Genomic DNA, 24,386 nt, shown 5'->3' on the forward strand with positions numbered 1-24,386 from the left:
TCCACTGCAGCTTTAATCCAGTGTTCTCTAAAATGACCTATTTTCACTTTATGGTGTTGGTAAAGCCAATGTTTACAGTGCATTGGGGACAGTTGGATGAATTGAGATATGAAAAGCTTCACAAAATACTATGTGGAGAGTGGACTCCTCCAAGCAACCTTTCTCCAAAACCCTGTATTAATTGAAAAAAGGCAGACAATCAGATCTACCACATGGTCTTTACAGTAAAATAATTTATTCGAGAACCTATATTTTTGTTCAGATGTATTATTGCTTTGCACGTATGACATGAAGTCAGATAAATCAAGCTTTCATGACCTATATATGGGCACACCGTTCCAAAAATAGAAATATTTCAAAAGCATATGACCAACCTACTAAATCACCATGTTTTCAATGTATGCAATCAGGGAAGAAAAGTAGGCCATTACACCCAGACTCATCAAAATTAAGAGCATCGATGGTGCGAGCACTTAGTAAAACTGAAATCAATTTCTCCTCACACTACATATCAAAATTCTGATTTAATGATTTCTTTAAAAATCATATTACACACACACACAGCTTACACAATCCATAAGACATACAAGACATTTAAAGCTTATGCACGCACAATGGATGTACAAAAATATACAAAGACTTACAGTGAAAAAAATCATTCTTCCTGAACTGCTACGCTCGGTTTGGAAAATTATGCAATACAAGATACACGGACGATTGTGTTGTGACACCGCGGTCACAGTATACTGCGGTCACAGTATACTGCATCAGCAAAACTACAGTTATATTCATAATTTGAGTATATGCACATTTCTGAATTATAATATAATTTGCATGACCTAGTGCATCTATGAGGCATTTTTATTCAGCCCCCTTGGACATGCTGCTGTTGTCTTCATGCAGGGATTTTTCTTTTACAGAATGAAACTAAATCATAAGACCTTTATTCTACAACACATTTTGAATTTTTTTTACTGCAGAAACTCAACTTTTCTCCTCAAAAAGAACCATTTCTACTTCTGAGATTTTGTCTTAAATATCAACTCATGGGAATCCCAGTTCAGGACAACACAGAGGCTCATTTGAAGTCATTCCTCTTTTGACCTAAAGTACAGTAAGTCACAAACAGTTCAGTCACTCAAGTTATTCTGCTGCGTCCATTTCATGAACATTTACCTTATTATTACTATTTTGTGTGTTTCTGTATGTACGTATGCATCTTCGTATGTTCGTACGTATGTGTCCCCCCGTTTTACTACATCAAACATTATATTATTCTTATTACATTATTATACATGTGTTTTTGTATTTCATTTCTATAAAAACTATACACATGACCTGTATGTCTATAATTTAGCCCCAACCCTGCCTCTGTGTGTTCTCCAAAATCTCTTCATAAAGCCAGCTCTGTTTGAAGTCCTGACTCTTGTCCATCAGCTGGAACAGTCGAAGATACTCCTCTGGAAATACATGGCCTGTTAGTATGTCATCCGGGATGCCCAACTCCGATAACAGCTTACTCCCACTGTCTGGAGACCACAGACTAGGAAAAAAAACAAAGGAGAGGAGGAATAAGCAAGAGGAGAATAAGGTCAGAAGATCTGGACTGGAACAGCCTATAATACTACTATAGTATGGATGTACTTAGTGGAACACTTGCAGACACAGTGTAATGTGTTGACTACAGGTCTGACTCAATAGCTGTGTGTGTGTTGCTTACTTGAGCCTGTCTATGAGCTTGATCTTCTTCTTTGCCAGACACTGTTTGATCATCATCAGCAGCGTTGAAGCATTAGAAGGCGTGAGGCCTGCGGAGAACAGATCAGCCCGCGGACGCAGACGCACCAGGCACATGTGGTCGTTGGGAAGCTAAGGGGGGACGGAGGCAGAGGACGAGAGGAGACATTTTATTAATTAGACAAATTCCAATCAACTTTACATTGCGGTTATTGAGTCTGCTCTCTTCCTTACCCTGCTCTTAGGGATGGGTGCTCTCGATTTTGAAGACCTCACAAATGACTCCCAGGGCTCCTGCAGACAGAGAGGAGGAGGTTGACAACTAGAAGAGTCTTTCAATCAGATTTACCCTCTTTATGTTGAAAATGTGTGCAAATACAGAAGCTTTAATAGCACAATCCCGGCATTAGCTTCAAAGAAATATAAAAAAAAAAGAGAAACGCTGGCTATTTCCGAAATCATTCACTACTCACTATATAGTGAACTACAGTATATAGTCACTATATAGTGGACTATACAGTCAGATCACCATTTTGTAGTGCTGTCCGAATGTATATTGAGAATTATAATACCCTATATAATGGACTCAAAGTATCCCACAATGCATCATGAAAGGTAGTGGACAACGATAGTCACTAACCGAGCACTATATACCATCATGCGTTGCTCTGAAGTAAAAAAGGCAGGCGCGATTGAGACAAATCCATGAGTTGTGGCGCGAAAATAATATGATTAATGTGAGAAGAGCAGCGCATAACAGAGCAAACAGCCACAAAGTACTTTGTATTTATTAAATTTGGGAAAATACGCTTATTGCCCCCACTTTGACAATGGCTGTTCTTACCTTTCACAATAAACACATATGCGATGTTGATCTGGCATGTTTTAATTGTACGACAGCAATGACGTAATTAACGGCGCAGAGAAAATTACCTGCGTAGTGTCTGAAAGCGTTTTTTTAATTTTGCCAATGTTCTCACTATATCATCCTCTACATAGAACTCCCTGGATAGTGAGTAGGGACTGGGAGTAGTGAATGAGTGAATGATTTAAGACACAGCCTCTAACATGCTTTTAACTTAACTTAAAAATACTTTTTAGTTTTTTTGCTGTAAACAACTGCAACAATGTCAACCTTACTGGTTTTTATACATTTGCATAATCACTAGGGCTGTCAATCGATTCAAATATTTAATCACGATTGTCCAGTTAATTGCAAATTAATCCCACATTTTTTATCTGTTCAAAATGTACCTTAAAGGGAGATTTGTCAAGTATTTAATACTCTTATCAACATGGGAGTGGACAAATATGCTTGCTGTATGCAAATGTATGTACGGTATATATTTTTTATTGGAAATCAATGAACACAGAACAATGATAAATATTGTCCAGAAAAACCCTCACAGGTACTGCATTTAGCATTAAAAATATGCTCAAATCATTGAGGTCAGAGGTCAAAGGACCCCTTTGAAAATGGCCATGACAGTTTTTCCTCATCAAAATTTAGCGCACGTTTGGAGCGTTATTTAGCCTCATTCATATCAATCTAGCATGACATGGTTGGTATCAATGGATTCCTTTTGTTTTATAGTTTCATATGATGCCAGTGTCTCCAACTTTTGACAGCCCTAGTTTAAATGTCAACCTTACTGTTTTTAATATATTTGCATAATCAACTAAATGTTCTCTGTCACCCTCCCTCATACTGTACCTTGTGCAGTAGTTCGATATCACAGGCCATCTGCCAGAGGACACTGAATGCTATGTAGTTCATCATGTCACCTGGAGGTGACACCATTTTCTGTTGGAGAAATAATCAAATCATTTAAGTAACCAGACTTTAGTCTCTCCCAGCTTTCAACTAGTGACTGTGTTGTCAGCATGGATATCATCAGCAATTTTCAGGGCAGATCTCCAAAGCTGATGTTTATACTGAGAGGTGCAGCAGTAACTAAGTATAGATTGGAGCTGGTTTAAAGCCGTCTCAAATGAAAACAAGGGGTGTGAGCATGGGTGTAACCTGCTCCATCCTCATACAAAACAAACACATACCGGGTTATATGCTGTGATCAAACTGGTTCTCATTTCTACAAATGTGGAGAGGTTAAAATGCTCTTGTTCCTTTACCAGGTATTCCTTCTCGCTTATGAAGAGGTTGAGCTCGATTCTTCCGTATCTGTAGATGGACAGCCGTTCAAACAAAGCGTAAACCATCCTCAGCAGCATGCCACGCTCATTTCGCAGAGGCAGGATACCCACCACCTTCACTGGGACGTCTAGAGAGACACACACACACATGAACACATGGCACACGATACAATGCATAGTGTTCAATCAGTTTAAGTGTGTTATTGTGTAAAAGCTACATACCAAGTTATTACACTGACGCAATGTGATTTTTGATTCTAAAAACATTTAACTTAAAATGTTTGAAACCTGTGAGAAGATGGAAAAATTCCACCAATCAAATGGTTTTGGTACGTTCAAGGTTAGGACTCATGGAAAGCGTAAGAAAAATACTGTATGAACGAGTTGGGATTTGTTTGCAGCCAGAGAGGCTCAATTAAAAGGAGCGAAAAACCCTTTGTGTTTATGTTTGTGTGAGAGATTGATTTGCAGCATAGCTCACCATCAGTCCAGTTAGCCTCCGATATTCCCAGGTCAGTGAATAATTTGTCAGTGAACATGGCAGGTGGTCTAATGCTTCCAGTGCCAATGGGGTCCAGTTTAAAGTAGTCACAGTGAACCACTTCCAGCTGACCATCAAGACGACCTTCCAACTCCTACAACATGAAAACATTGTTTATTGGCTGCATAATGGAAAATGTATTAATTGTAGAAATTACATCGAAATGAAATAATAGCGTTATGGATACAAAATGTCATTTGACGCGTAGAGATTATTGTGTTACCTGTAGATCATGTAGGAAGAACTTATCCCCTTCAAGAGCCACAACCCTCTGAGCTCCAGCATTTAGCAGAGTCTTAGTCAACACCCCAGGACCTAAGAGAGACAGACACAAGCACAGCCCATCAATTCATTGTTGTTTCATGGACAAGACTTATATACTGTGCACAAACTTTAATTAGAGATGTTCTGATACCATTTTGTCATTCCTGATACTGATTCCGAAACGTGAACTTGCAATATCTGCCAATACCAGTACATACTGTACATAACGCTGTTTAACTTGTTGGATTTTCCACTGTGAAATATTGCCAAATGGCTGATATTTTCCTCACTCTGACTACGGTTACCGTTACACTCTCCACTAGTTGTTGTTTGCTATCGTCACGTAACAAACTACCTGCAATCAGTTCTTCTTTGCTGCTCTAAAACAGTAGTGGCCAGTGGCAGACATGATACATCCAGGACGACGACACAGTGAAGGCTACTGTTTTGGAGTGACGAAGAAGAACTGATTTCCGGTTGAAACAAGTTTTTCTGGGACAATAAATGATGGTATCGGATCGGTGCATAGACTGGCGTACTCGCCAATACCTGATACTGAATTTTGGGCAGTATCTGACACATTTCCAATACTGGTATTGGAACAAGTCTAACTTTAATACACATATTTTTCTTTATTTCAACCAAGTCAAAAATAAATTGTTTAGTTTGTCAATGTTTGTGCCAAATTATATTGAAGTTACACACCAAATGCACTCGCAAAAGTTTCGCACTGACTTTGACTGAAATTATACAAAATACATACCCGGATTACATTCGAAGATAACAGTTTTAGCATCCTCAGGTCCTACATGCTGTGCTACCAGTTCAGCCAGGTCTGGGTCCACTATGAAGTGTCGGATCTTTTTACAGGCCTGAGCAAGGCGTACGTTCTCCTCTACCTCCCCAAGGTCCAGGAAGTCATACCGGCAAAGAGGACGACATTGGCCCTGGAGAAAGACAAAAATGCACAGAGAGTGAAAACATTGATATCATATGTGAAAAAGCTCATAGTATATTGGGAACTACGGTCAATGTTTTTCGCTATTATTTTTTTAGTTTACTGCACAAATTCAAGATTTCTATCAATACTCTAATTTTCTCGTCACACAAAGTGGTTCAAGTAGCCAGGAAAACCTCGAGAATTACACAGTGTATTATGATAAAACCATAGAAATTGAAAAGTTATCATCCCTGAGGCAGAATTTAAGCATTGCAGCTGCAGACAGTAACAGAATACAGCTAACTAGAAAACAAAAGTGTCAACTTCCAGGCTAACCACTGTTGTTTGGGGTAAAACTTTTGGGCTGGGTGCAGGGTCAGAGCACATCTACAGTATGTGTTGCGCACCTCAACAATCCAGGAAAAACAGCTGCATAATGCAGGAGCAGATTCAACCACACAACTGCAACCAACACAAATGACTTGAAAATGGTGGATTAGCTGGACCATATGTGAAAATACAACATGCACATACCACAAAGACATTTGCCATAGTTACAAAATTCCTTAAAAGTGGAAATTTCCCCATAATTTCACATTAATGGGTACAGACTGGGGATGGGACGATATAAGATTTTATCACAGATCATGATTAAAAACACTCAAAATACTGTAAGTTGATTGTGTGAATCTACATTATCGGAATAATCGTTAATATCCTCAAAAGTGAATTGAAAAGGCTGTCTAGCTCACCGTCGTGGTAGACAAGTGAGCCCAACACAATGTTTAGCCTTTATTTATGCAGGGGACTTTATGATTTATGACTGTCTTATTTAAGATTGTTTCATTGATTATTTTTCACTAAAAAAAGATGTGTGTCCCATCTGTGATGCAATAAAAATATCTGTTCCTTAACTAAACGTAAGGTAAAGCAGACAAGTATCTCATTAGAACTTCACATACACTAGGCTGCAGTGGAAGACTAGTGTCTAAAATGAAGGAAAGCCAAAGACAACTGCCCACCTGTACAGTCACAGCAGACAGGTTCCTGTGTGTGAGCGCTAAGGAGGGCGATGTCCTCTCTGCACGAGGCTGCTGGGAGCTTGTAGGCCGACCAGGACCCGAAGAGAGAGAATCCAGGCTGTAGGCCCTTCTATGAAGCACAGGAGCCCCAGGGACACAGAGGCCAGAATAACCCACAGGGGCCAACACTGCCTTGTGCAAACAGGATCTTCTTCTGATGTTCTGGCAGCAGGCAGAGCGCGTCATCAGCTCCACCACTCTACAGATCTGGGTGGACATGGTGAACCAGTGGATCTGTAACTACAGAGGAGGAAGGGGGAGGGAGATTGGGGGACCTCCTCAAGAGGTCATTGTCTAGAGGGAATGGGGAGGAAGAGGGACAAGCGATGTTAAGATGAATAACAGACGTTGAGTGACACTAATTTAGATTTAAACATGTACTATCATTAAATGGTTAACCTGGTGTTTAACTAACGCATCTAAAAGGGTAGACACAGTGGATACAATTGTAAATGACTGGCTTCTTTTCTTAAAGCTGACTTGGTGTAAACTGCTCAGAATTCCAATGTACTTATATTGGGTGCAAATGGCAAATAAAACTCTTAAATCTTGAAAAAGACATGTGTGCCAAAGTGAGTACATTATGTTATACTAGCACGTGGGGAGGTAAACTACTTCTCCCTAACATGTGATGGCTTCACTGGAGAGCTATTCACTGTCCTTCAGCCTGTAGATTCACACACTTTGCTCATCGGATCACCACAAAGAGGAACAATATAACCTCACACACAGTCTGCTACAGGAAGAACAGTTTGATGATACAGACAGAATCAGAGTTGCTAGCCGTATGCTAACGTCGCTTACAACTAAAATGCTTTTAATGTCGCTTTATCTGGAGAAACACAGACATACCTTTTTGAAGATTATCCCAACTATATCCAAACAAACGACATTGGTTATTTAAGAGTGTCTCTTCTCTCTCTGTTGGCTGGTAAACCTCTGTGACATTGAGCCTCGTTGTTGTCGACCCCAGCACTTGTTTTGTGTAACTCACGTCGTGCTGCAGGCGCATCTGATTGCCGTCATTGACAAGCGACTACTGCGAGGACCAATCAGAAGCTTGAGGAGGTTGTCACGGTAACACCATGGCTACCATGGAAATGATAAAATAAAATATAATAATTATAATATATATATATTTTTATGTTGGTTTTGTTTCATTTCTGTTGTCTTTTTGTTTGGCACAGCTCTTTGTTTATGTTTTCGCTATACTTCTTTTGTATGTAAATGTTTTTAATGTTTTATGCTGTTACTATAAAAACTGTCATTTCAATATAATAATAATAAAAATAAAATTATTATTATTATTATATTATTCTTATATTATTTTATGATAAATGGTTTAAATAAATACTTGTGAGTCAGTTGTTTAATAGAGAAGAACTACTTTATAATTACTCAGAATTTCTCGCCAGGTACTAAATACCAATAACCCCAAAATCATTTTCTATAGTTTTTGATGCTATCCCATCTGGTTTGTACATGTTATTGAAGAATGCTGACCACTCTCCCCCCCTGACCCAATTCAATCTCCATCAGCTAAAGTCTGTTTCTCTGTTAATAGAGGTATGAACTCCAGGATCAGGGCCTTGTTTCAGAGCAGCATGGTTTATATTCTGGCAGCAACATTTTATTGGAGTAATCTTGTTAGTGATATTGACTTGAAGTAAGTTTGGTCCTTACCGCAAAAGTTCCTTCTAACAAATCAGGTAAAAGAGGTGTCATTTAAGTTAATCCACAGATTCTATCCAGTGAAACATTTTTTACAAAAGTTAAAGAGTGACATATAGATGTAAATTGTTCCTTCTGCGAATCACATCTTGAAACTTGCTCTCCTTTATTCTGATCCTGTAAATATACATTTGAATTGTGGAAAGATGTCAATAATTTTATACTTGTTAACATTTTCTCAGATTTTACACTGTACTAGAGAAATATTATATTTGGTTGCTATGGTTACAGTGACAAAGACAGTAATGCATTTTTTTCTTATTAATTTAATTTTAATTCTCGCAAAGTTCCACATTCAGTGTAAATTTACCCAAAAAAAGCCTAATTTCTTTGTATTTATGAAAGAAATGGATCTATATCTGTCAACAATTTCTTCCTCACAAAACAAAAAAGCAATGAAAACATGAATGTTTTTAAGTTTTTAAGTGAAATTATTGTCATACTCTCCTGTGGTCTTTTTTTATTTTATGTTGATTTTGTTTCATTTCTGTTGTCCTTTTATGTGTGGCACAGCTCTTTGTTTATGTTTTCGCTATGCTTCTTCTGTTTTTAATGTTTTCTGCTGTTATTATGTATACTGTCATTTTGAAAGAAAAAAAAAGAAGAAAAAACAGAGCCATGAGAAGGTGCAGAAGTTATCTCTCAGAACACCTTTGTAAATGAATTATCTTCAATACAAAAAAATAAATAAAAAATAAAAGAAATAAATAAAATAAAAGAAAGAAATAAATAAAAAATTTTTTTTAAATAAAACTTAAAAAAAAAAAAAAAATAGATAAAAAAAAATGTAATTTGCTATAGGTCACAAATTACTAGAAATAAAACATATAAATAAAGAAAAATTAAAAAAATAAACGTAATTTTCTATTGGTCACAAATTACTAGAAATACAAAAAAATAAAGAAAAAGAAAAAAATTTAATAAATTAAAAAATAATTACAACTTAAAAATAAATGTAAACAAAATTAAAAATTTAAATAAATTTAAAATTTAAAAAATAAATTAATGAATAAATAAAATAAATTTAAAAAGAATAAATAAATAAATAATAATAAAAAAAAACTTAAAAATAAATGAAAAAAAATAGATAAAAAAAAGAAAACGTCATTTGCTAGAGGTCACAAATTACTAGAAATACAAAAAAAGACTCAAAAACACACACTTAACGCAACATACTTCCTTTAAGTGTTGTATTAAGTGTTAAGTATGTAGCATAATAAAACTACCTCTGTTGTTAAATCAGTTAGCTTATTAGCATAATGTTGCTACGGAACCATTGCGCATCTGATTGTTGTCATTGACAAGCGACTACTGCGAGGACCAATCAGAAGAGGACGTTGTCGTCACGGTAACACCATGGCTAACATATAAATGCTAAAAAAAATAAAATAAACGTAATTTGCTATAAGTCACAAATCACTATAAATGCAAAAATTACTCAAAACACACACTTAACGCTACATACGTTCTTTAATGGTTTATCTAGCTCAAATGCTGTTGTTAAATCAGTTAGCATATTAGCATAATGTTGCTACGGAAGTAGCAGCAGAGAGCGCTGTCAAAGCTGCACGCCGCGCTGCAGCTCTCCTCTGTCAGTCTGTCAGTCTGTCAGAGAGGTGAAGGTAGCATCGCACTGAGCTCCTCCAGCCTTCTTCTGCTGTCACTATGGCTCGTGTTGAGACATCCACTAGCAGGCCGTACCACCTGGTGATCTTCGGAGCCTCCGGCTTCACGGGTCAGTTCGTGGTGGAGGAGGTGGCCCGGACCGTGTCCGAGGGGCCGAAGGGGGACCTGAAGTGGGCCGTGGCCGGCAGGAGCAAGCAGAAGCTGGAGAAAGTTCTGGAGCAGGCCGCCGGAGTGCTCGGTATGTATCTCAACTATGCATGTTAAATGTGTTTCTAATGCAGCAGGGATACAGCCTCTCAGCTCATCTGAGCAGCAACGTCTCTAATGCAAGGATATGTTGTGTTTGTTTAGCTTTTATCTGATTTTACTAGAGTACTTTGTATTTCTGAGGCAGAGGGAAATTGCTTAACTCCGACTCAGGAGGACTAATCTATCTAAGTAGGCTCGCTGATAGTTTGACATGACTTTGACCCTAAATCCTCTGACTGAACTCCAAAGTACAAGCGACGTTGCAACAAAAAGTTAACCATTTAATTTAAGCTATTGTTGTTATTATTATTATTATTATTAGGGGGCGCAGTTAATGGTGAAGTCATATCAACTAACCATAATGATTAAATCCATCCTTTACCCTGTTAAATGTAAAATATATATATAATATATATATAATATATATATATACATATATATATTTAACATTTAACAGGGTAAAGGTTGGATTTAATCAGGGGTGTATGTCTAGACAGTACTTGCTTACTTAGTCTAACCAGCTGGCAAAAAATCATGACATTGAATTGAGTATCTACTGTAGCAAGTTACTATTTGCTTTGGTAAAACAGTAACCAGGAAATGGTTTATATTTACACCCTGATACTGTAAATTATTAAACATTTAGTCAATATATTTTCTGATGTTTAGCTTTAACAGTAATAATTGTATTTGATTACCCCAAAGACAGAAATTAGGGCTGCCACTAATGATTAGTTTCATTATTGATTAATATCTTGATAATATTTTAAATTAATTTATTGATTTATCTATTTGTTGCTTGAAAATGGCAACAAAAAAAATGCCCATCACAACTACTCCATTAGAGTCCATGTTGACGAATAATTAGGGCTGCACAATTAATCAAAATTTTATCAATATCGCAATATGGCCCACTGCAATTTTCAAAATCGCAGGATGACGAGGAAATCACAATATTTGTTAAAGGTAAGGCAAAATACCATTTTAAATTAAATATTGTGGTGCTGCAGAGATATCCTCGCTTACAAATCACATTCTACAGACTTAAGAAAACATCTTTGTTTGATACAGATCCCCGCAAAATCACACCATAATCATTTTAATATGTTTTTCAATGAAAATGAGAATAATGATGTAAAAAGGACCAAACCCTTTAATATCGCAAATCATATCGCAGTTTCAATATCAGTCAAAATAATCGCAATTAGATATTTTTTCAAAGTCATGCAGCCCTACGAATAATTTCAGCTCTAACAGAAACATAAATATAATTCACCTGAATGCAATTACTATGTGGAATGTGTAACAAATATTTATTATTTATATTATTTACAGAATATATTTAGTATGCCAGTTATTATCCAAGTTGATGATTTGTATCCATGCAACACTCTAAACATGGAAAATTAAGTGACTAGATAAAGACCAGGGAGCTATTCTGCTGTCATGATAGTAATGTGAGTTTCCAGAGAGGATTAGATAGTTATTCAGTTTTCCCTCCTCGGGGAGTGAACAACAGCTGATGGAACAAACCTGCTCACTGTACAATCCCCCATCCATGACAGCACACATGCCTTTTCGCCCACAAGCCCCTATCAGTTAGTAGCACATTTAAAAACAGCTTGTATAGTTTTTGCATTGCAAAAGCTTCAGTACGTTATCTGTGTTCTTGGAGCCTATGTTGTGTTAGTCTCCATAATAGCCATTTCACATAATGGCTTTTTTTTTTACTCAGGAGGAACAACATCATCACACATGAATACAATTGGACTCATTGGATCCACAAGAGTCTCAGTGTTCCAGTGATACCCAATTTATGCAATTCCAAGACGGTTTAGGGACCCCAGTAAATGTCTGTAAAGGGGAGACTCGTGGGTACCCATAGAACCCATTTTCATTCACATATCTTGAAGTCAAGGGACCTATTTTTCCTGGCCAAAATTTAGCATAACTTTGAAGCGTTATTTATCCTATTATTTAACAGAATATCGCGATACTCGTGTGTATCGATATTTTCTTACACCCCTAAAATATACTGTAGCACCTATCCTTACAGAGTGTGCGTGTGTCTGTGTGTGTGCAGGTAAGCCCGAGCTGAGGTCAGAGGTGGACATCATCGTGGCAGATGTGGAAGAACCAGACTCCCTGGCCGCCATGTGCAAACAGGCTGTGATTGTTCTCAACTGCGTGGGGCCTGTAAGTAGTAGATGATTCCACAGACATTATTTTTCTTTAACACACAGAACAGAACTTGCTCCGTCTCATGATACCAACTATTTTTTCCTCACATCATCTCACAACATTGGCATGTTGGCATCTCCCTCTGGCATCGGTGTAGCTCAACCCATCCCTGTTTTTCTCTGTCTCTCTCTCTTCATCAGTCTCTCTCTCTCTCACTCTCACACACACACACACACACACACACACAGACACACACACACAGACACAAAGCAGCCTTCATTTACACAATGAAGGCTGCTGCGTTTCAGCACACAATAAGCGGTATTGTATTTAAGTCAGAATGTAAAATAGGTTTCCAGCACTGCTTTGCATCATGTGCATCATTCAGGTTCCTGTTTCAAACCAAATTCTTGTAATTCAGTATCCCACTATTATTGCACACAGCAGCAACACTTTCTTGGTTAAAATGGAGGCACACAGTTGAAGCCAAAATGAGATGGACCGGCTTGTCTTTCTTTTCAATTTCAGTGTTTTTATCTTGACATCACAAAGTCACTCCTTTTTCCCTGTATGAGTATGAATGTAATAAATCTGCATACCAGGGTGAGGAAGACAACTAGTATTCTGTAAAGCACACATCTTGCATAATAGTGTTAAGAACAGAAACAAGGAGTGTTGAGTAGGAAAAATGTACCTCGCTCTGCAAGTTGGTCTGCGTAGTATAACTTGAGTCAGCCGTGTACCGACCACAAAGACCACAAACAGAAATCATATGATGTACATGTAATATTGAACATGTATATAATATGAAACGCATGGCAGCACAATGAACAAGTTTAACAAGATTGGTCTAGAGAGAGCTAGGTCCTACAGCTGCATGGTTTCTGTGGGGGAAGCCAGTGAGGGCTCATAACTTGTTGCTGCACTGGCAACATTGTGTGAATCGAGATGGTTAACGTAGATACTGGCTTGTGGTAGAAAAATGAATTGGGCATTGTCGTGGTTTCGTAATCAAAAGGACCTCATACAACCTTCACACTTGGCCGACTGTGTGTGTGTGTGTGTGTGTGTGTGTGTGTGGAGGATTAGGCTGTCCGGTAGTAATGATAAGTGAAAAGACCTTTGAGGTGTCCAGTTGTCCTGTGATATGCAAGAGAAGAAACAGGTTTCAACCGTTTTATGACATGGTTACCCAAGACATTGTAGATATAAGCTGAGACTGAGTTCCTTTAAGGTCTCGACGTGTCGATGCATGCATGCTGTACCGTTTGCTTCTCTTGTATCACATAGTGCTGAATGAGCATATAATCAAACAAGTCAACGAAGGCTGATCGAGTTTTGCAAGTCTTCTTCAGATGAAAATAAGGCAACTCCCCCACCGCAGAGATTTAGCAGTGACAAGAACTACATTTTATGGGGAATAAGCCATCAACCACATTAGGAGAGAAAGGGGGAATAATTGAAACATTAATTAATTTGTGTATGTATCTGTCTGTGTGTGTATAGTACAGGTTCTATGGCGAGCAAATGGTCAAAGCCTGTGTGGAGAACGGAGCCCACCATATTGACATCAGTGGGGAGCCTCAGGTAAGTCCATAGTGCTGTATTATGTCTTTACTATAGTGTGTGCACAACATTAATCATTGCAAATACTGTAAGAGCATTATACTACACTAGCTGATTTAAAAAAACAAAAAAAAAAAAAACATACTCTTTTGAGGGCCTAAATCTTACACTCATGAACACGACAGATGCTTTTAATTTAATAATGCATGTTAAAGTTACTGTGAGGAACTTTTAAGTGGTTATTAAACAGTCTCGATTTAATACTGATGCCTCTATATGACCCACATAAGTAAACAAGACCCTCAGGGAGAAGACTGGCTATTTCTATATAGTTCTTCTTAATGCGTGTCATCAGAACCACAACCAGAACCACAACCAGGTCTGAGCGGGGCAGACGGTCGGACCCTGCTGCAGTAAAATGAGAGGTTTTCTAAAGGGACACTGGTGTTAGGGACGCACCGATACCCACACTGGATTGGATATCATGCCGATACTGACTCAAATTGCTGGATCGGGTATTGGTGACAATGAGGCCGATCTATTCAATTCAATTCTATGTTTGTATACAATATGATTATATCCTGGAATTTTTAAGTTTTGACCAATTTGTTGCTGCTTTAAAAAGGTATATATTTCGGACTTTAATCCCATTGCTAAGTAATAATTTAACTCTTGTGTCTCTATCTGCGTGTTATCAGTGGACATTGCATTGATCTTATCATGCAGATGTCCTAACAGTCAGACTGCGTGTTTGAATTAAATGGGAGACGTGTTGCGTGTCTCTGACTTGGCAGCATGACAGCAGTTTTCCCTCGTCATCGAATGCCGTTCTGTTTAATGCGTAGACACTCTGACAGCCTAACTTGAGGTTGTGTTTTGAGGCAGTCTCGGTTCCTAAAGGCTCTCAGAAAGCTACACAAAGCTACGCCGCCTTCACCACACCAGGACACAACATTAACAGGCATGTGCTTCTACACATTGGTGTGTTTCTGTCTGGCTTTATGCAGTTTCTGGAGGGCATGCAGTTGAACTACAACAGCCAGGCAGCGGAAAAAGGTGTGTACATCATAGGGAGCTGTGGATTCGACTCCATACCTGCGGACATGGGAGTCCTCTACACCAGGGAGCAGTTCAAGGGTATGCACACACTGAAAAATCCCCCCTCCTCCCCCCTCTGACACTGATGTGCAGTGGTCCACTCACTCTTTCTATTAATGATTTATTCATTATTATTATTAGCTTCTGTGCCAAAACATGGTGTATGTGTGTTCATCCACAGGCACGCTGACCGCCGTGGAGAGCTTCCTGACTGTCGGCGCAGGAGATGAAGTATGTGGCTACGTTACCAATAAGTCCAACTTTTCTCCTCATCTTCCCCATTTCTGTACACTCATTTCTTATATTTATGTGGTATCACATATTTTTCTCCTTATCTCAACGTGTCTTGTTTTTCCCCTTTCTCCTTGTTTATGTTCATCTCCCTCATTCATTTCATGCTCTCTTCACTTTCTCTTCCACATTTTCTCCCTTTGTGTGTCTATCTCCCTCTTATCAGGGCGGATGTATCCATGATGGCACTTGGCAGTCAGCCATCTACGGTTTTTCCGATGGCCACAAGCTCCAGAGTCTCAGGAGGAAGTTTAATCACAAACCTCTCCCTACTGTTGGCTCTAAACTGAAACGCAGGTACGTAGAGTAGGGATGCCTTTTACCTTTCTTCAAATTAAAGCAAATCCTTGATAAATCAATATTATATAGTAGACAGTATGTTTACATTCAGAATTTTTTTTGGGCTAATCTACACATTTGAAAACCCCTTTGGAGACAGCAAAGTCTTGAAAAAAGTCTTTAGTCTCTCTTAAAACAACAACAGTACGGAAACTCTGAGAAACACAAAGGGGACATTGAGCTGGAAATTTTACAGTTGAAAAACAAACTTGCCAGTGCTCTCTGGTGGACAAACCATGGAGTGGCAACACACTCTAAATTACCTCAAACATTTCTCTGGTATTTTGGTTACAATTTCTTGTTCCTTATCAGCCGACATACACGCTACAAACAAAAATGCTACAATAATGGCCCCATAAGAAACATCATTTTATCTGGGGTTAAAGCAGGGAACTTCAGTCCACTGAAGAACATGTACTACAGTTTGCCCCACACGTTTTTACGTCGTTGAAAATGTTCTCAGCGTGTATTTCTTTGTGTGTGTATTTGTAGGGGAAATTTGTTCTACAGTAATGAGATCCAGCAGTATACGGTGCCGTTTATGGGCTCCGATCCCTCCGTTGTGAAGAGAACTCAGCGCTTTCTGGTGGAGGAATATCAGGACAAACCGGTGAGTCTTTCATTTTAGTTTTCTCCACTCACACTTTCTGTGTGTTCATTTTCCTCTGATGATTCACACATTCTTGTAGAGGAGCATCATGGAGACCCTAGTGGGTTTAACTTCAGATCACAGATGTGACCAATGATGATTTTAGGTTTTTGGGCAAAGCTGGTTTTGAACTTGGGATTAGTGACAAACATGCTGCTATCTTGTTCCAAATTTTTTGGGCTTCGATGAGTAATATTCAAAGGTATTCGAAGCTCTGCGGCGCATCATAATGTATTTGTTGATTATATTATTATTATGAATCTGCAAAGTAACTTAAGTAATTAAATACATGCAGTAGAGTTAAAGAGTCAAATATTTACCTCTGCGATGTAGTTTAATAGAAGTAAAAAGTAGCATAAAATGAAAATACTCAAGTACAAGTACTTCAAAATTGCACTTTAGTAAAGTACTTGAGTAAATGTACTTAATTACATTCCACCACTATTAACATAAATTACATTTAATAACTGTTTTTCCAACTCTAATCAATAAATGTGATAGCAGTTGTACTCAATAGGCTACTAATACTAATTACTAACAACTACTAGGCCTAATACTGGAAGTAAACTGTTTTTGTGGTACATATTAAAAATCTTTCAATGATTAAGACATGCACATGTACTTTGAATGTAAACAAGGTGCCAGAGTGCATATAAAAGCATTAAAATAGAATTTGTTTATCGAAAAAAGTTTGATCCCTCTTACTGAGGTCCAGGCTAAACCCTGAATGTCTTGAAATGTATTGTAATATGCCTTGCTGTCAAACCAATAGCCATCTGGGGACAAAAATAAAGTTGAATGCACTCCGTCTCTATACTATGATATTTTTTATGGCATACTATAGCATGACTTTTTAATAAAATACTGTACTATGACATTTTATGCCGAGGCAATTATATTTTCGGGGTGTCTGTCCGTCCGTACCATTCTCGTGAATGCGATATCTCAGGAGCGCCTGAAGGGAATGTCTTCAAATTTGAACTGATTTAGATTTTGGTGATCGAAGGTCAAGGTCACTGTGACCTCACGTCCATCCCATTCTCATGAACGCGATATCTCAGGAGTGCCTTGAGGGAATTTCTTCAACTTGTTAGTTCTTAATTACGACCTTAAGAGTGATCACGGTGTTGGAACACTTCCTCAACAGTCTTGTTTTCAGGTTAAGATGGCACCAACATGGACGCAGCGTGTATATTACTGCCTCTGCTATGTTTTTCATCAAATAACCTGTTGTTGTTTACTGTAGGTCCAGTATGGCGCGTATGCAGGAATAGGAGGTATCGGCAACATTGTCAAGCTGATGTTTGCTGGCATGATGTTCTGGTTCTTAGTCAAGTTCAGTTTTGGACGCAACCTGCTCATCAAGGTAAACAAACATGGCACACGTTATATAATTCAATTTACATTTCACAACTGGCTATAACGGGACAGCTTTTATTGAAACAAAGAAGTCAGAGTACGCATGCTGTGTGCTGGGAAATGTTTAGATGCTTATCTGTCTGTCTGCTGTTTGTTCCCACCTTCTCAGCACCCAGAGTTCTTCTCCTTTGGACTCTTCTCCAAGGCTGGACCAACTAGAAAGCAGGTAAAGTGTTTATGCATTTAGTTAATACTCTCCTGTAGTTCTGTTCATGCGTATGCAAACAAATCCATTCAGTTTAGGTAGTAAAGTATGCTAAGAAGAGGACGCTCTGTTTTCTGATACGTGTTGTGTGTGTGTGTCCATGTGTGTATTAGATGGAGGCTTCATCCTTCCAGTTTGCTTTCTATGGAGAGGGCTACACAGAGGGACAGGACCCCTCCCACGGAAAACCTAACACCAAGATCCGCACACTGGTTCAGGGACCAGGTAACTAAAAATCCGGATCTGTGCTTGATGTCACAAAGAGATACTTGGGTTTCCTTTATAAAAGACTAGAAATGTTTTAAACCATCCATGAATGCAGAAATTAAACGTGAAAACAGTAATCTGAACATCAGCCATGTTAGTCGTATTCAATAGACCGTTTTAACTGCATTGCGAAGCAACAGCTTGGGTCCATGTTTACTTCCTGTCAGCTGATGTCATTCACATAGGCTTCGTCAGAAATTGCATACTATGCACTACATACTTAACAGGTGTACTATCGTTCAACATACTTCTGTGTGAATAAACAGTAGTATGGATCTTTTCGGATGCACTGAGCAGTAATTTACGTCATCACTTCCTGAGAGCCTTTGTGCCGGTTGGAGACGTGTAACCATGGTCTGAATTAATTTCAAATATATAATACGCCTAGTAAAGTGAAATCTTATACTTACAGTTAAATTGTCCTGTCCGCCATTGTCTGTTATGAAAGTTGTCACTACTACCGCATTGCATTGTGGGATATTAATGCCGCCGTAGTGTTCAGCATTGCATACTGTAATGTTTCACCGGAAATAGTATGCAATTTGCGTTCTATTGGTTTCATACTATGGTTTTGGACATACTTAAAAATCTCGCATACTGTTTTAGCGTACTAAATAGCATGTTAGTTTGGAATTTCGGACACAACCATACACTACAACAGGAAATAAACTGGGACACATTTGTATATATGTCTACAACTGTTAAGTGGTCTATAAATGGTTTCTGTCCAGGCTGGGTAATGAGGCATATTAGCCCAGGTACCCAGTCAACACCCTCTTTGTTGTGTCTAATGGTTATTTAATTGTGTTTCTGTTATTACTCAGAGTGTGGATATGTGGCCACGCCCATCACCATGGTACAGGCTGCCCTAACAATCCTCAACGAACCAACAGCCTTGCCCAAGACGTGAGTTATCACACCCCAAATCTAATGCCCGACATGGAAATGACTTTACACACAAATATAGCACACAAGATGAACTATTAAATCAATTTGTTACTTTGCACAATTCCCTGCTCCTCCCAAGTTAATCTCTATTTACTCGTACAATTCTCCGGGATGAGCCAATGTGGGACTTGACGCTGGGGCCACACATTTAGATGATTGAAATATCAAAGGTCCAGTCCACATGTTTGGTTTCCAGGTTTTTTATGAGAATGAGGTTATTCAATCCATCTATCCAGTCCATGTAAACGGGCACTTACCCTTAGTCCCGCAGGAATTTGGTGATTGATAATCTATGATAAACCAGATGGCAATTTAATGCGTTTAATTACGACGGCGTATTAGAGCCATTGTAGGTAAAAAAAAACAAATAATTAAAAATATATATAATTAATAATTAAGTCATAAATTTATGTAAAAAAAAGAATATTCTGAGATTAAAGTGGCTAAAATTTACAAGAAAGAACTCACAAATTTGCCGGATTATAAAGTCATAAATTTCCGAGAATACAAAAAATAGGAGTTCCTCGGAATATTACCCCCCTTCCCCGGCTCCGTAATTATTATATTAATTAATATAATAATATATTAATTATATATAATTTATTATTATATAAATATATATTATTTGTTAATTTTAATAGAGTTAAAACAGAAGATGTAGTACTGTGAAATAACATAACATAAAAGTTCCTTTAGGAAGTGAGGGTGAGTTTACCTGGGAACATTTTTGATCACCAAGTAGCAAATATAGCTACAGCACACAGCTATTGAGTTTTTATCATAATTTATATATTTATTTAATTTAATACATTTTATGAATTTAATATAATATGTATATAATATTTCATATATATATATTATATGTAAAATATATATTATTTTATATAATATATATATATATATATATATATATATATATATATATATATATATATATATATATATAATATAATATTTGTTTATATATTTTTTCTTATGTCAATTAATACACAAGCCAGAGAAACGATTTCTTGTTTTAACATCCATGGAATCCAAGAATGTCACTTAATAAAAATTCCTGAGACTTGGATATGAAATTATTTTTTTATCCTTAATTTCCAGGGGAGGAGTTTATACTCCAGGAGCTGCTTTCGCAAAAACCACACTGACGGACCGCCTCAACAAACACGGCATCCAGTTCTCTGTCATCTAAAGTCTGTCGTCCTCCCTGATGCCATACTCCAGGTTTCTCTCAGCACTTACTAACCTGCATAATAACAACTGGGAAGTTTCCAACTAGAAGAAAGAGCGCTATTTCATCACGAGAGCCTTGACTAGGGATGGAGCGCACTTTCAGATTAAGTTCTAACACCATTTTTGATGGCACTTTCTGCATTTATCTTTTTCATTTGGTCAGAAACTTGCCCGTCTCCCTTTGGCTTGAATGTACTATTAACCCTCCGCTTATAAGACAAATGGCACAGCTGCAGCAGCGTTTCCCAGCCAAGGACAGTAAAAAAAACACTTGTGTGTAAATGGGTTTTACATGGCCTTCTACTAACATGATTATAGCTAATGAAAGGAGAATTTGGTTCACTTAATGTAATTGTTATTCACATTTGTACCTAATTGGACAGTAAATGGTTTATTATCAGTCTCTCTACCACTATACACTAAAACCTGTAGATGGCCCTTTTATCATACCAAAGATTGGTTAGTGACATTTTGTACGGAAAGAAATTAAGTTATGATCCAACTTCATCAAATGGTGTATCCACATCATGTGGATAAAAATACTCACTCTCTCTTTTGCCACATCTTTAGGTGTTGATAGTTCGACAACAAATCAAATGTTCTCTTGACGCCCCCTGTTATTAAATAGCAACAGTACAGCAGGCTGATGGCTTCTAAATGTAATGATCCTGGACAATATTTCCCATGGCAGGATGTGAGGATTAGTAAAGTAGGTTGAAGTCAGTGCTACAGATGTAACGAACTGTATTAAAAACTGTCAGCTTTAACTGTGTAAGAAAAGTAAACCACAATCTTTATAAGTGTTGTCCTTGTGACATACAGTAGCTTCACATGCACTAGGTCATTACTCACTAAGTAGCACTAACATGGTAGCTGTACGTGTGCTGTTCTGGTTCAGTGGAGTAAAGCTGTCGACAGAGTAGAAACCTTCTGTATGTGTGTGTGTGCACGTACATGCTTGCCTGTTCTGGCCTGTTAGCTAAAAAATCCTGATTGCTTTGTGTTTTACAGTTACTAGTTGGACTATCACTAAATCATCCTACTTTCTTCAATCTTCTTTTGTAGCTGAATGTTGCAACAATTCACCTATCCGAACGTTTACTTTTGAGCCTTGTCAGAGAATGCATCCAGTTGTTTGTTTGTGCACAAAATGGCATGAGTTACTCCATGAGATTGAACGGATCCTCTCTGCTGTTCGTGAGTTAGGGTTAGTGTGTGATTTTCCTATTAGTTTTTTCGTTCTTATGGACTGGAATTGTTTTATCCACAAAGTGATAATGTTGATCCCAGTCCTTGTTTTCATGTTTTGAGTGTTTCAGCATTATGTGCACGTGACAAGAAATGTTTTGGGGTTTTGTTTTGTTGTGCTTTGCTTTGTATGGGCTTCATAAATAAAAAACAATTCCTGCTAATAGAAAGAAGTCTTTTGTCTTTCACTCACCGATTTATGGAAACATTTGCATAACGCATTTCCTGTGAAGTGGAGGAGGTTTTCAAGATCAGTGATTTACATTTATAAAGACTAGGGCTGTCAATCGATTAAAATATTTAAACGCGATTAATCTCATGATTGTCTATAGTTAATCATGATTAATTGCACATTTTTTATCTCTTCAAAATGTACCTTAAAGGAGATTTGTCAAGTATTTAATACTCATCAACATGGGAGTGGGCAAATATGCTTTCTTTATGCAAATGTATGTATATATTTATTACTGGAAATCAATTAACAACACAAAACAATGACAAATATTGTCCATAAACCCTCACAGGTACTGCATTTAGCATTAAAAATATGCTAAAATCATAACATGGCAAACTCAAGCCCAACAGGCAACAACAGCTGTCAGTGTGCTGACTTGACTATGACTTGCCCCAAACTGCATGTGATTATCATAAAGTGGGCATGTCTGTAAAGGGGAGACTCATGGGTACCCATAGAACCCATTTTCATTCACATATCTAGAGGTCAGAGGTCAAGGGACCCCTTTCAAAATACCATGACAGTTTTTCCTCACCAAAATTTAGTGCATGTTTGGACATGACATGGTTGGTACCAATGGATTCCTTAGATTTGATTCACTTTAGCTTTAAAACTGAGCCCACTACAACCTCGGAAAAATCATTTGCGTTAAAGAAATTAGTGGCGTTAAAACGAATTTGCGTTAACGCATTATCGCGTTAACTTTGACAACCCTAATAAAAACATATTTTGAAAGTCGACTAGTTATTTTACATCATTGCTGAATTTTAGAGGGAGAGGTTGTCATACAAGTTAGTTTATGATCTATTAGACAACTGTCTTGCATCAACTGTCATGCATCAGTGGTACGTCACCATGTACTATTGCAAGAAAATCACAGTACGTACTTTGTAAGGGCAGCTGCAGTACGTGCCAGAAGTAAAAAGAAAAAGTATGCGATTAGGAACATAGCCCCCATCTTTCATTTCCTGACATTGTTCTACTGTCATCTCTATAATAAAAGGTCCCTAATATATGAAAACAACAACAACAAAAAAAGACTGAAAAGCGAATGTCAATATTTGCTATATACAGTACCTTCAAATATATAGCACTGTGATGAAAGTCCTTAATTTTAGATAATTTAATCAAAGTATCTTCACTGAATGCTCCCTCTGAGTGTCTGGCAGCAGCAGACTTATCAGGCATTTATATGTTGGAAAGTAAGTTGTGCCTTTTATTTTTAAAATATTGATAATATAAATAATAGAGGTTAGTTGTAAAAAATGACAAATGAGTCATGAATGGCTATAAAATTAGGGAAAATCATTCATGCGTTCATGCAAATATTTTTTGTTTACACACAGCTTTCCACTAAAAACAGTCAAATCAAACTATTTGCATGCTACTGATTTGTTTTGGAGTGTGCAGCCAGAGAGTGAAGGGGCAAGTGGCACGCTATACTGGTTAAATGAGGTGAGCGCTGCCATAGAAGGAGATTTTGAGAGCACAAGTTGTCGAGACACCTCAATCGTTTTCACTACAATATCTGGACGTTCTACATCGACCTGAGGAACCGCAAAGAAAATGTCCACAACTCATCTCAACGGCTCTCTCTACTCAAGATGTGTATTCATGCTCGAAGATGATACACCAGCTGGTCTTTCTATTATCTCTGTCTTCCTGCTTGGTAACTTTATGGTGGGACTCCCAGCAAATGTGTGGGTGCTTTGGCTCATTTGTCATAGAAGCAGAGCGGTGTTTGCTTCAGAAATCTATCTCCTAAACCTTGCTGTTTGTGAGATACATTTCTGTTTGGGACTGCCAGGACAGCTGTACTGTATGTACAGCTTTGGGCACATCAGTAATGGCCTTGCAACCCTGTTGTATGAGCTGTGGACGCTGGTGGTGGTCGCCCGGCCCCTGTTCCTGAGCTGTGTCTGTGTGGAGCGCTACATTGCAGTGGTCCACCCTTTGATCTTCATCAGGTAAATATTTGAACAGATCTTCTACAGTCTTAAAAGTCAGACCTGTGACAATAAGTCATATTTTGTGCTGTGTTTCCATTCTCAGGTTCAAGCCCCTGAAGTACAGGGTGGCACAGTGTGCGCTGACCTGGTGTGTCTACTCTTTGACCACTACGCTTATGATGATGTTCCCAGAATCAAAGATTCGATTCATCAATGTTACCACGTTGTGCCTGCTTTTTTTCTGCTGCTTCTCAATTCTGCGTTCTCTGAAGCAGCCCGGTCCAGGAGAGAGGGAGGGCGAAGGGAGGAGAAGAGGTGACAAGATGAAAAGAAGAGCCTTTAACATCATTTTGTTTCACCTGGCATGCTTTTTGGTCAATTGCCTACCCTTTCTGACAGTTAAAGTTTTGAAAGAACTAATTAATATTCCAGGTATT

At 38.0% G+C, this 24,386-nt stretch overlaps 2 protein-coding genes across 2 annotated transcripts; one reads left to right on the top strand and one right to left on the bottom strand.

The window, feature by feature from the left end:
* Positions 1-218: 218 nt before the first annotated feature.
* On the bottom strand, positions 219-7,715 carry tfb2m (transcription factor B2, mitochondrial). Its single transcript, XM_074612558.1, has 10 exons — positions 7,568-7,715; positions 6,656-7,009; positions 5,457-5,640; positions 4,653-4,744; positions 4,370-4,523; positions 3,868-4,016; positions 3,452-3,541; positions 1,972-2,031; positions 1,721-1,869; positions 219-1,543 (listed from the first exon to the last, which is right to left on the bottom strand). The coding sequence occupies exons 2-10, from the start codon at positions 6,932-6,934 to the stop codon at positions 1,354-1,356; spliced, it is 1,347 nt and encodes a 448-aa protein (XP_074468659.1). The 5' UTR covers positions 6,935-7,009; positions 7,568-7,715; the 3' UTR covers positions 219-1,353.
* Positions 7,716-9,768: 2,053 nt separating this feature from the next.
* On the top strand, positions 9,769-21,938 carry LOC141753903 (saccharopine dehydrogenase-like oxidoreductase). Its single transcript, XM_074612573.1, has 12 exons — positions 9,769-10,310; positions 12,405-12,517; positions 14,009-14,089; positions 15,076-15,205; positions 15,348-15,397; positions 15,624-15,754; positions 16,289-16,406; positions 17,692-17,811; positions 17,974-18,030; positions 18,183-18,294; positions 19,161-19,242; positions 20,386-21,938. The coding sequence occupies exons 1-12, from the start codon at positions 10,112-10,114 to the stop codon at positions 20,474-20,476; spliced, it is 1,284 nt and encodes a 427-aa protein (XP_074468674.1). The 5' UTR covers positions 9,769-10,111; the 3' UTR covers positions 20,477-21,938.
* Positions 21,939-24,386: the final 2,448 nt, after the last annotated feature.

The sequence above is a fragment of the Sebastes fasciatus genome, chromosome 2 (genome assembly GCF_043250625.1).
Source record: "Sebastes fasciatus isolate fSebFas1 chromosome 2, fSebFas1.pri, whole genome shotgun sequence".
In the NCBI taxonomy this organism is placed as follows: domain Eukaryota; kingdom Metazoa; phylum Chordata; class Actinopteri; order Perciformes; family Sebastidae; genus Sebastes; species Sebastes fasciatus.